At 46.9% G+C, this 13673-nt stretch overlaps 1 protein-coding gene across 13 annotated transcripts in view; it reads right to left on the reverse strand.

Moving 5' to 3' along the window:
* Positions 1 to 387: 387 nt before the first annotated feature.
* mast2 (microtubule associated serine/threonine kinase 2) overlaps positions 388 to 13673 on the reverse strand; it is a 212974-nt gene continuing 199688 nt past the window's right edge. For 10 of the 13 annotated variants that reach the window (XM_037770189.1, XM_037770188.1, XM_037770191.1 and 7 more), the window contains 7 exons: positions 13357 to 13602; positions 12915 to 13141; positions 12259 to 12381; positions 10823 to 10959; positions 10536 to 10726; positions 9740 to 10272; positions 388 to 9292 (listed from right to left, as the gene is read on the reverse strand). In XM_037770189.1, coding sequence (XP_037626117.1) covers positions 7694 to 9292; positions 9740 to 10272; positions 10536 to 10726; positions 10823 to 10959; positions 12259 to 12381; positions 12915 to 13141; positions 13357 to 13602 — 3056 coding nt within the window. In that variant the 3' untranslated portion in view covers positions 388 to 7693. The remainder of the gene's footprint in view (positions 9293 to 9739; positions 10273 to 10535; positions 10727 to 10822; positions 10960 to 12258; positions 12382 to 12914; positions 13142 to 13356; positions 13603 to 13673) is intronic. The other 3 variants (XM_037770190.1, XM_037770201.1, XM_037770200.1) reach the window with 1 other exon arrangement.

The following is a 13673-nucleotide window of genomic DNA, read 5'->3' on the forward strand; positions in this document are numbered from 1 at the left end:
CGGGACAAATATTTTACACTTGTCTTAGGACAAGTAGTTTAATTTCTTGAAGTGTTTCTGTTTGTGTCAGTCAGACTTGACTGGATCTCAACTAATGCAATTAACATTGGAGAGACAATCTTACTATAACCAGTACTAGACAAAGAAACAAAGACTGAATTCCAGATAAAGATGACTTGATTGGACAGAGATGTTTTTGCAGTGTAGCAGCAGCCTGAGGCATGGTTAAAAGCTGGAGCCACTTATCATTTCTGACTTTATATGAGTTCATGACAGAAATCGCTCTCCAAAAACAATGCTGCCTTAATGTAAAAAGCATGATGTACCCCATAAAGCCGAGTGAAAGAAAGAACATCATAAAACACAATCAAGACGCTGCGAAAGCCAAAGAGTACATAAAAAAACCTTTATTATTGTTGTAAGGTAAGATTGACAACAACATGCTTTTACCACAATAAAAAATAAAAAGATATTGCACTGGTTTTACTCTAGCAATGTATTTTTCTCTCTCTCTTAACGTCTTTCTCAAGCTTTTACGGTGCACAGCTGAATCTTCCTCCTCCTCTTCATCGCTCTTTAAAGACAAACACAAAACACACACGGCTTGGAAATACTGCCCTCGTCTGCAAGAGTCCATAAAAGTCGGCTTTCGACCCTCTCAGACACAGATACGAGCTTAACGGACTGCACATTGAAACATCACTGAATCTCATGTAACGTGGTTCAGAACGTGTGTGTGTGTGTGTGTGTGTGTGTGTGTGTGTGTGTGTGTGTGTGTTAGTGGTAATAAGGCTTCACCTCGTCATACCCAAAGTAACATGTTTGAATCATTGATGTGCCTCACAGACAGAGCTGGTTACTCTACATGCTTAGAGTCAGAGGTGTACGGAAGCTAATTGGTGACAAAACCACAACTGATGCCTATATCAATCTGGAAGTCACGATCTGATATCTGGTAGCGAGCAGGGACACAGTCAGATGCAAGTTTTAAATGCTCAAAATCTTGTTTTGGTCCACACTCAAATTAAGTACGTTTTAACTTTCAGTTTGGAAAGTTTGCCGCAGCCGTTTTGACAGGACTCAGTAATATGTACGGAAGTTAATTAATGTTAAAACTACCGGATGAGAACAGAAAAAAAAATAGATGTAATAAATCTCCGAGGGTAGATTTGTCTGCACGGTTTCCCTGCAACTGTTTCGTTAAATTCTGAGCTAAGGTCCCTGTCATTGAGCATTATTAACTATCAGGTACCGGGAATTAATGGTCAGGTGAGATTTGTGATCTTGAATACTTATTTCTTTGATGTGATGGTTTTCAAAGTACGGATTATGAAGATGCTTGTGTTTGTAAAGCATTTAAAGGGATTGTATTTAACTTTTTTTACACGTATATGTGTCACAGGTTGTAACCTAACCTACAAAATTAGACCTTCCGCGACTTTCTGGGTTTCCTCTATCAGCCTGTAGACTGCTTGTAATGTGAAGAATGTGGGACGGTTTTCTGGGAAAATCTAACGGATGTGATGTCATGCACGCACGCTCGCGATTGACTTTAATTTAAGCCCCGCTTACAGGTCTAACAGTGTGCAACCATAGCTGACGTTCTGTTAGAAATGGACGCCAACAAACGACCAGCCCCCACCACAACTCAGACTCCAACACAAAGTCCACGGAGGTACAAAAAAAACAAAGTTATATGTAGTGAAGCCCGTCTTGCAAAACAGGAATGTGACCGACGTCGGAGGGGGAGAAACTGCCAAGCATTTGAAATATATAGTGATATTGTGGTTTAACGTTAATCAACATGATGCCTGTCAATCACGTTCAGACTCGTGTATGCCGCGAGACTGACACGAGACACAAAACGGTGACACGATTCCACACACGTGCTCTCAAATCACCGACTTTCAGACTGATTACAGTTTGAATTTGACTTCTCAGCTGGTTAACGAACTTCCGTGGTAGTGTGTGTCTGGTTTTGTGGGCCTCTGCCAGGGAGCAGCAGAGGTGCATGATGGGTAAACACAGGCTGGAGGTCGAACAAATTGCTAACAGTGTAACTGCTGAACCGACCGGACCGGGACGGGACCGAGGAGCCTGAGGGAGGGCTGGGTAGTGTTTGTGTTGGCCAACCTGACCCTGTCTCTGTGTGTGGGTGTGTGTGTGTGTGTGTGTGTGCGGTCAACAGGCTCAGGGCTTGAGATTAATGACTCCACCAGGGAACCTGACACTTGCTTCACTCTCCAACAGATGGCTGGACCATCATCTTTACACACGGGAGAAGGTGTGTGTGGGCGTATTGGTATGTATGTATGTGTGTGTGTGTATTTATAATGTCAGTGGAGACAGCGAAACTGGCACCGCTACATTAGATGGCACAAGTATTGATCTGTGCGTGTGTGTGTGTGTGTGTGTGTGTGTTTACATGAGGCAGCTGTCCATGTAGCACTAATAGGACGACCAGCTGAGAGCAGATGGACTGGAGGGTGCATGATTACACACAAACACTCAGGTTCCAACTGCAAACGGAAAATCACAACTGCAGCTGAAGTCGACAGCGGTGCTTAATCAGAATTTAAAACAGAAACTCTGAAGAGATTAAAGCCGCCGATCACAACTCCTACTGAGAGGTTTTTAGTGACAAAAACTACTGAGCAAGAACCAAATTTCAGGACTGAATGAACCCGTCTGTAATTAATTAGTCAGGACTCCAGAGCACACAGGGACAAATCACTGAGCAACAAACAGGTTTCAAGTAGAATCCAACAGGAGTTTTTTTGACACACCGATACTTGATTGAATCTTCAGCCCAGTCGCACGGGAGTTTGTAAAATAATCACGAAATTGAATGTATTGAGTCGTGTACATAGACACGAACGTCATGTTTGTTTCCCTTAAAAACTATATAACAGAGACACAGTTTCTAAATTACCTAAAACATATCTTTGGCAGTTCTGTACTGACATTTCTTGTAACTTATTCCCCAACACCAGGAGTGATACTGATATATCTGTGATAATCTCAGCTGATACTCATGCTCAAGTTTTAGTTCTAGCTTTAAGTAAAAAAAAAATCCAGATGTTTGGTGCCACTAGTTTGAAATCCGCTCTCAGATTTTGAGCACAAAGTGTCATAATCTCTTTAAGGCCCTGACACACAAAGCCGACGGTCGGCCGTCGGACATTGTCCCGCACCATCGGCTCTAGTCTGCACGTGTCGGAGGCTTTTAGGCCGATTCAGCATGTTGAATTGGCAGCGGCACCCGTCGGTGAGAGAAATCACTTTGATTGGCTGTTCAGCTTAAACGAATCAGTGCACGAGAAGAGAAACATAGGTCAAGCCAACGAGGAAAGTCAAGAGGGGACACACAGAGATTTTCATCTTCATCTCATCTGATCATTTCAATACACGGATATTTTCACAGCGACATAGCCATCTGGAATGAAGCTAAGCGGTGAGTGAGAGTGGTGTGAAAATGGTCGGCAAACGGCGCTTTGTTTCATGTACGTAACATAACAACGGCTTGTATATCTGCCGTCCTCGCTCTTCCGGTTTCCCTTTTTGAATATTGAATACGGACTACCACTACCTGCTGGTGTGGAGAGTTATTTCATCTCATGCAGGCGCAGAACGTACGTGCTAGTTGACCGTCGGCTGTAGTCTTTGCGGTGTGTTCGAGTGCAACTTTTTGGCCAAGCCAAAGGCGACGTGAGGGGACTTAACAGACGGCCTTCGTCGCCACTAGTTCTCTGATGTTGGGTTGGTGTGTCTGGGCACTTAAACCATGACCTCATGAACTCACTGATGTTACTTAGAAGGTGGAATTTAACAGGGAAACAATATATTTCTAGGTTGAACTGAAGAATACAAACTGTCAAAACTGAAGAAAGAACTGAAACGTTTTGCTTGGTTTCAGGTTTGATGCCATTTTACAGAATCTGAATCCACTAAAGACACAAGATTCATTCGCCTCGGAGATTAGAAAATCCAGTTTATCGGCCAACCAAGTCCAAACCTGACTTGTTGCTCACTCAAATCTACAGACAAAACTTGTCTTTTGGGCTCAAAACTTTATAGATGCTCACAATAGTGTCTTCGCTTGCTCCAAAACTTCTTCAGCGCTTACGAATCTGTCCGTGCTCGCTCTCAAATCTGACCTGCATACTGGTTTCTGCATCTCATTTTCCCGATGACACCACGCTAAGAGGAAAGAAGCTTGTGTCGTGTATTTGAATAACATCCAATGTGGTCGGTTAATAGACAAAATCTATTCAAGTCTGACGCCACCAAAGACAGATTAGTCACCAACGTCCTGACCGTCTGATTGGCCGAAGCGTACTGCTGATAGATGCTTCCTCCCTACAGCGCCTCTGATCTGTTCCACAGACACACCTGCTAACACACTTCTGAGACGACCAGCGCGACGTGCACAAAGAACGGAGATGATTTTGACATATGTGCGCTGACTCTTCCTCCTTTCTACACGTCCTCCATCACAGGTGACCTCTTCATCACACAGCTAAATATTATTAACACACCACATTATGATCAGGAGTCGCCTAAAACACGCTGTCAATAATTATCCCAGCCTGTCAGAGGAGGTTTGATTGCTACAGGCAACGAGTTCCATTGACAAAAAAAACAACACATAAAGATACAAAACAAGAAACATGTAAACATATTACAGAGATTGCCACAGTCAGTGTTAACAGTGTCCTTTAAACTGAGGCGGAAAGCTCTTAATTTGACTGAAATCCGCGAGCACACAAGCCCAGCAAAGACACAAAACACTGAGGGAGGTTTAGTTCATCTTAAAGTCATGAGAGGAACTTCCTGCTTTTTTCAGAAAACGCTCAAATGTACGACACGAGTGGACTCACACCAGGCTCGGCGTGCATTCAGTGAAAGGTGATTTTCTTAAAAAATGTCAAACAAACCAAAACAAAAAAATCTTTCTCTTGCTTACAAATGTACAGTATAGGAATCAGGGACGAGATCGGGACAACACAGGCGAAATTAAAGGGGATATATCCAAGAGAAAAAAAAATAAAACAAAAACATGAGGAATTGATTTTAACAGGCAAACTGCATTTTACAGTGAAGCAGCAGTTAGAACTGAGCTCCAACCCAACACACACAGCGGTCAAACATCTCGACCGGCTTTTCCTTTTCGTGATTTTTCGTCTTTTTCATTTGACAAACGAGATAAAAGTTTTGTGCAAAGCCCGACGCCCCGACACATCAGAGAGCTCGGCCACATACACAGGTAGCAGGGTGTCCTGGACAGTCCTAAAACACACACACACGCCAACACACACTCAGGGTATAAAACAGATGCACAACAGAACTTTAAATATTCTCATATATATATATTTATACACAGATAACCATGCACAAATCGCTCGCTCCCTCACACACACATAAACAAAGTAAAGTCTGATGACTTCACAGGATCAGAGGCAAAAAAAACACAGCAAGTTGGTCCAGATACCAAATAAAACTACGGCAGCCTTCAGAGGCTGAATGGGGGGCTAGAAATAAAAAGGCGGCTACAGTCAGTCTGAGCGTGCTCAGTTTGGATCCTTCAGCTGAGTGTTGGTGAAGATGTTGGAGGTGTGTGCAAGCGACCGATAAAATTAGGTGTGCGTTGAAATCCTTGGCTTCATGTCCGTATGCGTGTTTGGAACTAAAATACTGAATCTAAAGTTCGGAGTTAAAACTCATCCGATAAGCCCGGCTGCTACACATGCTGCATGTTTTGCGCTCCGGTGTTTGTCAATGTAGACGCGTGGCAGGCGCGCTCGAACGTGAGAGCGACACTGTTGCGGCACGCAAGCCTTCCTAAGCGCCTATTTTTCGGGCCGTGACGGCTGCGCCCCGAGATAAAAATAGTTCAACTTTTGGAACACCGCAGCTCTCACCGCATGTCATGTGACGAAGAACAACCAACCATCTGTCCCACGGACTATTTTCCTGGCCTCAACCTTTCTGTCCGAGGACGGCACAACATCCGGTTGAAAGCTCAGAAATCCATTTATCTTCGTTTTGATTGTGTTTAGTTTAGTCGGTGTGGCTTCCTGCTAAATTAGCGCAACTTCATCGTCATCCAGGTTTTGGTTGCTTAGTAACGGCAGGCGCGATAGGAGCGCAACTTCCTCAGCACATTGGAAAGAAAAAAAAGCAGCACAGCTGGCGTTTTCCACGTGTTTTAGGCGTGACATGTGTACGGCCCCTCTCTGCTGAACTCTGCTGACAGAGCTATAGAGCCAAGAACCAGAACGATGGCTAATGTGTAATCATGCTAATGCTAATATGCCAGGGTTGGGTTTTGATCCAGTACTGAATCAGCTTGTGGAACATAAAGTTTTTTTCAAATCCCTCATGAACGCATTTGGGTTTAGCTTTCAGCATTTGTAGGAATCTCATTAGCTACAGCCGATACACTGTATAAGCTGCCACCAGCAGCACATGGATGCGGCGGTTAGCGATGCTCTTTGCTAATAAAAAAGAGCGAGGAAAAGAGAGTCGTCAGTTGTCGGAGCTCAGCAAATGTGGGTATTTTCCAACCTGGAACCAGATCCAAGAATTGACACCCAACCCTAAGTTAAATGTTCCTACTTTCTAGACAGTCGATGCTTTCCAAATTTTCAAATGTCTCCAATCAACTTGGAAAGAATTGGAACTTGAAATTGTCATGGATGTAGATACAGTCAAATCTGTGCTAGTTGGTAGAGATGAATGCCTTTGGAAAATGCATTCAAAAATCTAGGAAAAAGGTATGGCGTTGCGGTACAATAAACACCAATAACATATAGCTGGGTGAGGAGCGAGGAAAGTCGATCAGAGTTTAGGATTGAAACTGTAGCCTGTGCCGGCAGACTTGATAAATCAGCACAAACTAATCTAATCTATTCCAGCACCGACTCCCAGGAATCTCTTCCAATCGCTGAACCACGCCTTGGATCAGTGCTCAGGGAACACATCTCCCCCTCCTGCAGCCCTGTAGAATCGGATCACCGGGGACCGCAGCGAGAGAAGAGGATTTAATTTGGCCTAGTTAGCTGGGTGCTGAGTGTTCATTGACGTTGCAGATTTAGTCCTATTAAAAACACTGTAATGCATTTACACAGATTGCTAAACATACGCTGAGCTTTATTGCTGAGATACAATCTTCTTCCAGTCGTGGCTGGGTAGACGTTGACGGGCAAAGAGAAGTGTGTGTTCAGTAAGGCACGTCCTGATCTGTCGGAGGAACATGCGTGGAGGCTCTGCCAAACATCAAGGTGAAGAGTAATGAGGCAGCACAAGCAAGATCGTGATATTTAAATTGTATGTGCACGGACCACTGAGCTCTTTATTTCTAGCCCCGTATATGTTTGCAGAAAAAATTAAAAATAAAATGCCAACTCCCCGTGGCATTTAGTACTGAAAGCAGGAACCAAAGAGTCAGGACACCAAAATAACTCACATGAACATTAAGAGCACAGAACAGCTGGAATGGAACTAGGACTACCACATCTGTCTCTCTGCGTCTGACAGCTCTTCTGCGCCTTCCTTTTGCTTTGAAACTCTCCGATTAGTGCGAAGTTACTAATGTGTTTTTCTTCCAAACATGCAGTTTGTGTTGAGTTCTAAAAACCTTAAGCCAGCATTGAGTGGTTTGATCTGTACATTTTGTTCTGGTTCTTTGCTGCTACGTCTTCTTGCTGGTTGCTTTGTCTTGTTGCGAGGAGGCGGACACGGCGGCGTTGGCGGCAGTTGTCGTCTGGGGTTCGGGCCTCCTGGGCCGCTGTGGCTCAGATGCTGCAGAGGAGCTGGGGTGTGCGTTGAGGGCGGGCTGAGTGGCTGCAGCGCCCAGCCGCTGTGCAGATGTGGCAGCATTCTCCCTACCTGCAGACCCTGATGTAGGCCTTTCTGGGACGTCCTTGCAGGACGATGCCGGCAGGGCGGCAAAGTCTTTCTGGGTTGACGGTTTGGCTGCCCTTTGCGAGGTGGTCGGAGAGGCAAGGGGCTCAGTCTTCTGTTTGTTTTCCAAAAGGTGAGGTGACTGAGGGGTTGGGAGCTGTTTAGACGGAAATGAGAGGGGGCCAGTCGGTGGGACTTCTGGGGTGCCACCTCTGGATGGTTTCTGGTCCTTCTTGTCTGCAGCGGTGCTCAGTTTGACGGGACCCAGAACGCTCTTAGCTACCGTCGCCAGCTGGGACACAACTTTCTCCACGGCACTCTCAGGGGCCGGAACCGGGGAGCTGGAACTGGAGCTGGAGCCGGAAGTGGACGAGGGCGACGCGTTGAAACTTGCAGCCGCTGCAGCACAAAGTCTCCGGTTGTCAGCCTCCTTCTTCTCCTTGGGGATGCCGGGAGAGGAGCAGGAGGCGCGGGGCGTCTCTTGGCTGTCAGGGGTTTGGCAGTCTGTAGTACTAGTGGTAGTTCTGGAGTCTGTGGTGGTCGTGGTGGTACTGGAGTCTGTGGTGTTCGTGGTGGTTCTGCAGTCTGTGGTACTGGTGGTGGTTCTGGAGTCTGTGGTGTTCGTGGTGGTCGTGGTAGAGGGGACTGTGGTTCTAGGGCTGACCAGGTTTTGGTCCTCTGATGGTGCAGTCTTCCCCCTGAGACTCTTTGAGTCTTGTGGAGGAGTTGGCTTGAGGAAAGTGTCCTTGCTGACTGAGATGAACGCACTGCCTGGGGTGGAGAAGGGAAGGGGGCCCTGAGGGGGTTTTACCGGACCGCTCGGCTCCAGAACCTTCCTCTCTTCTGTAGATGAGGCAGACCTCGCATCTTTTACTCCCAGAGAGGAGGCACTCTGACCGGGCTTCGTCTCAGTAACAGAGGGGAGGGTGTGCGAGGGAGTGGGCCTGCCCACCTGGGAGGGCCCCGTGTGGGTGAAGGTGGCGTGAGGGGTGCAGGGGGAGAGGCAGAGGGACGGCAGCGTGCCTCCGGGGCCCGTTCTCACAGTGGTGGGCCTCAGCAGGGGAGGAGGAGTGAAGGTCGATCCCCTGCGTCCGTCCTGGCTGTCCTCGGAGCCCTCATCCGTCTCGTCCTCGGATGAGTCGACCTCGTGGATGGCGTCTTGCTTCTGCAGCGACTCCCTCCGCTCGGCTCTGTCCTGCCGGATGGCGGACAGCTTGTCCTTCAGCTTGCTCTTCCCGGGGGCCAGGCCCAGCGAGCCGGACACCGGGCCGAGGGCGCCGTCCCCTTCCTGGCGCCCTAGCTTCCTGGATGAGGAGGAGTGTTTCTGCAGGCTGCCCTTCTCCACGCTGCGTCCTGCTGATGACAGCAGGCCCTCGCTGGCTGACTCCTGAAGGTGAGTGAGGAATAAGACACGGTCAGGATTTCTGGTTTGAAAAGCGTTTTGTGCCATTTTTTCATTTCTTACCTGAAGAAAACACTTGTCAATTTTTCAAATTTCATTGTCCTGTACATGTCAATCTTTTCATAATACCTAATCTTTTAAAAGGCACTATCATGAAGGGACATTTTCATAATCTCGTTAAAGCCATGTCGTCATCAATATACTGTTAAAACATCTTATTTAAATAAGCTATGATGGATCAATACAGAATGCAGCCACCTCGAATTTCCCCTCCCAGCCTATTGCCAGCCAGATCCTAGCTAAGTTCCAGCCGCTGGGAGTGAAAGCAATGGAATTGTGCTTAGAGTTTAGAAGTCTGGAGTTTTTTTGTATTATTAATTATATTGTATTATATTGTATTATTAACTTGCATGTTGGGTGATGAACTCGTACCTGAAGGCTTTGTAGGCTCGGCTCTCTCTGCAGAATCTCCTTCTTAAACTCTGAATGCGAGATATCCAGACTGTGTTTCCGGCTCCCCACAGACGCCCCCGCCGTCGCCACCCCGGAGGGAGACGAGGGGGAGTTAGAGAGGGAGGAGGCCAGCTTCTCGGCCGACTGCACCCTCTTGAGGAGCGGAGACCGTGGAGGCTCCGCGCTCTTAGGCCTGGATATCTGCCTCACCAGGGGAGGGGAGGAGTGGAGCTTCACCGGGAACGACTGACCCACCGCGGACTGTCCCAGAGCGTGGCTGGGCAGAGGGGAGGGCGAGCGCTGCGGCGAGCTGCTCTGAGGGGTGGGCGAAGGCGTGCGGGCCAGAGGGGAGAGGGGGATGTTGCCGGCAGACTTGCGTCGGGGTGAGCGGTACTGGCGCTGGAGCTTCGGGGCGAGGCCGTGCAGGGAGCTGGGCCTGATGTGGCCGGAGCTCGCCGGGGAGTTTGGGACGCTGGAGCTGGGAGAGCTGCTCTGAGATGAGTTTCCACCAACTGAGGAGTAGAGAGGAGGCACATTAATGATATATTATGTTCATATATTATATATACGTGCAGTTTTTGGACATGTAAATACACAAGTACGTTATAGGTGTATATTTCTATATTTATATTTTATATAAATACATTCATCTTCATTCAAACTCTCAAATATCATACAGCACTGTGAGACGACTGTGCTATCACACCTCTCTGATGTCCACTTAATACATTTTAATAAGTTATTATTGCAGTACAGGTGAGCGTTTATGTCTTACCTGAGTGGGCGGAGTCCGGCGTGGACCTGTAGCCCTGCGTCGGGCTCCGTGGCGACAGGTTGTGCGTTGGCGAGCCGGGGCCGCTCTCCCCAGAGGAGAGAGAGCGGTTCAGAGAGGACAGACTACGGCTGGTGTGGAGGAGAGACGCCTGCTTGGTGATCTTCCTGAACAGAGACGTCCTCTTCTTACTGCTAGAGGAAACACAAAACACACAACAGCTCACTCAGCGAATCATTAAATACACACTGAGTGATGTTTGTTACAACCCAGGTGTGTGTGTGTCCCACCTGTCCTGTCCTTCCTTGGTCTTGGTCTTCTTGTTGCGTCTCGCCATCTTGGATTTGTGGCCGATCTTTCGGGCGGGGCCGACCTTGATGGACGTGTTCTCAAACGGGGTGGCACAGATGGACACTTTGGGACCGCTCTGAGGGACAGACAGACAGACAGAGCATTACAGATGTGGATTTACATGTTTTGTTTCAGTTTCAGTTCATTTAGATTTTGGTGTAAATTTATATTAAAGCTAATATGAGGAACTTTCATTTTGTGTTGATTTTGGCGGTCCCTGTGGACAAAAGTATTAGTGCTTCTGAGCACCAGATTCCCTTTAGAAAACCTCTCATTTTACTGCAGCAGGGTCTGACATTCTACCACGCCAAGTCCTGGTTCTGGGTCTCCCGTGCCCCCCTTCCCTCCAGTGGGCCCAGCAATGCGGCCTGGGCCTCCAGCAGCGTGGTGTTGGCCGCCAGCGGGGCGAAGCTCTGCTCCAGGTGGGAGGAGGAGCAGTTGCTGCCAGGGGCAGAGCTCTCCACCTCCCGCTGGAGCGCCGACTGCAATTTGAAGGTGGCAGCCAAGCCGGATCTGGGTCTGTCTGCAATGGGCTGGTCGCTGCTGGAGGCCCTGCTACAGTCTGAGCTGAAGGAGTTTCTGTTGAAACTGCGTGATTTTGTCTGATTTCACGCAGAATCTGACCCGGTGGCAACGATGACAGGCATTAAGAATAACTATATAGAAATAGTCAGTCTTCTCGCTGATGGTCTCATTTACTTATGTATGTCATATAGAGTAAGTGTTAAATTCAGTATTAAATAGGGCTGTCCTCAACAAAATAATTTCTTTGTCACTCATGCAATTTTGTCGACAGATCTGTAAAACTGAGCTTTTCCACAATGAATCATACAAATGCACCACTTTTAATCTTGTGTTTACCAGAGTTTCTTTTTAGGAAATAAGTCATTCAGCATGAAAAAAGCATGGAAAACGACTAATCGACTAAAGAAATCTTAGTCCACTAAGATCAAAACAACCGATTATCTGACTAAGAGGGGGTCGAGCCCTAGTATTAAAGTACTAAATTAAATTCAGTTAAATTGAGACTGTTTCATAACCAGTTAAAAGTTCCTTACAGTAACTTTAAGTTATAAATATATAACTTAAAGCTATATAAATATATATTTATGTTATATTTACATGTTAAACGTGCTACGCTTTAATTCACATCATTTGGGCTGAAGTTTCACACAACAATATTAAAATCAGGCGATTTTTTTAAGATGAATTTACAATAGTTTTCAGAATTAGCACTAAGTAAAATAAATATTTCAATGTCTTTAGTAACAGAATAAGGAAAATACTACAGTGTGTCTGATTATCAGTACTGTGCATTCAATAAGTGATTTTACTGAATACAAAGAATAGAATTAAATGTACTTTGTGTCTGTACCTTCAGTATGAGCTCCACCACCTCTGTGTGAACCAGACCGTGAACCGCCTCTCCGTTGACTTGGGTGATCAGGTCTCCCTCCCTCAGCCCCGCATCGTGGGCCGGACCGCCCTCCTCCACATGCTGAGGGTGAGCAGAGAGAGAGAGAGAGAGAGAGAGAGAGAGAGAGAGAGAGAGAGAGAGAGATGGTCAGAGAAGAGATAGAGAGAACAGAGGGAGAGAAAGAGGATGGTGGAAGGGGGGCAGATTTGTTTAAGACCTATGGGCTGAGCCTGTTCTACTGTTATTTACTGCCATCTTCTGTCAACAACAAGAATCCCAACACACTGCACCCACACTGACTACAGTGGCTCTGAATCACATGTACCTCAATATTAATACACTTATCTGATACTAATACCTGTATTGTAGTGGCTTTTGTAACTATTCTTCTTCTACACTTTACATTTTATATTAAGTTAATTGTATCTGAACTCCTCATTTTAATACCTGCAGGACAAGTTGGTCTTAAAAAACCTTATCTTCCTGTCCTTTCTCTACTGTCAGAAACTTTAATTAAGGTAAAAAGGGACAAAAAAAATTCTTAAATTAAAGATGTTTGTGAGCTTAAAACCTCAAACCTTTTGTCAGCGGTAGTGTTTCTCTGCGGAACTCACCCAGACCATGTGGTGCACAGTGTAGATGTCAGAGTCTCCCATGTATACTCGGATGGCCCTCAGGGTGAAGCCGTACTTCTTGCCCGCTCTCTGGATCACCATGGCGGGCTTGACGTTGACCACGGCCGGGGACAGGTCTCGGCTCGGGGACGAGTCCCGCGATGACGGATTGGACGACAGCGAGTGGGGCGACATCGGGCTGGCCAATGGAGAGGCTCCGTGGTGGTCTGAGAACGGACAGATAACGGACATTTGTGTTGGTGAGGCTGGTGGCCGTAAGGGGTCCTTTAAGTACAATCACAGATTTGATTTTTCTTGTCAGGATCACAGTTAATATATTATTATCCAGAGATCTATTAATTGTGTTTAGGTCTGAATCAAAAATACATTAAATGTGATCCTGTCACTCAGCATTCAGCATCTCCCAACGTGACACACTGACCTGCAGGGATCATCAGTGACAGCGTGGTGGCGGACGCCGACTTGATGACCTTGTTGAGCGGTCTGGAGCTCGGCGCCGCTGTGTGTTTGTCTGCCTCTCCAGACAGCAGCCGGTGGCGAGCCCTGCGAGCCGCCAGGTCGCTGATGGCTCTCGGGGTGGAGGGAGAGTCGTTGTCTGCTGCGACTTTAGCAGCTCCACTGGCAACGCCGTTACCTCTGTGACCACGATCGTCACCTGAACTACCCGCTGCAGGAAGAGAGGAAGGTGAGAGAGGAAACTCAGATATAGGGTTCAACTGTGCATGTCGGTCAAGCACA

This window comes from Sebastes umbrosus, chromosome 5 (assembly GCF_015220745.1).
Source record: "Sebastes umbrosus isolate fSebUmb1 chromosome 5, fSebUmb1.pri, whole genome shotgun sequence".
In the NCBI taxonomy this organism is placed as follows: Eukaryota; Metazoa; Chordata; class Actinopteri; order Perciformes; family Sebastidae; genus Sebastes; species Sebastes umbrosus.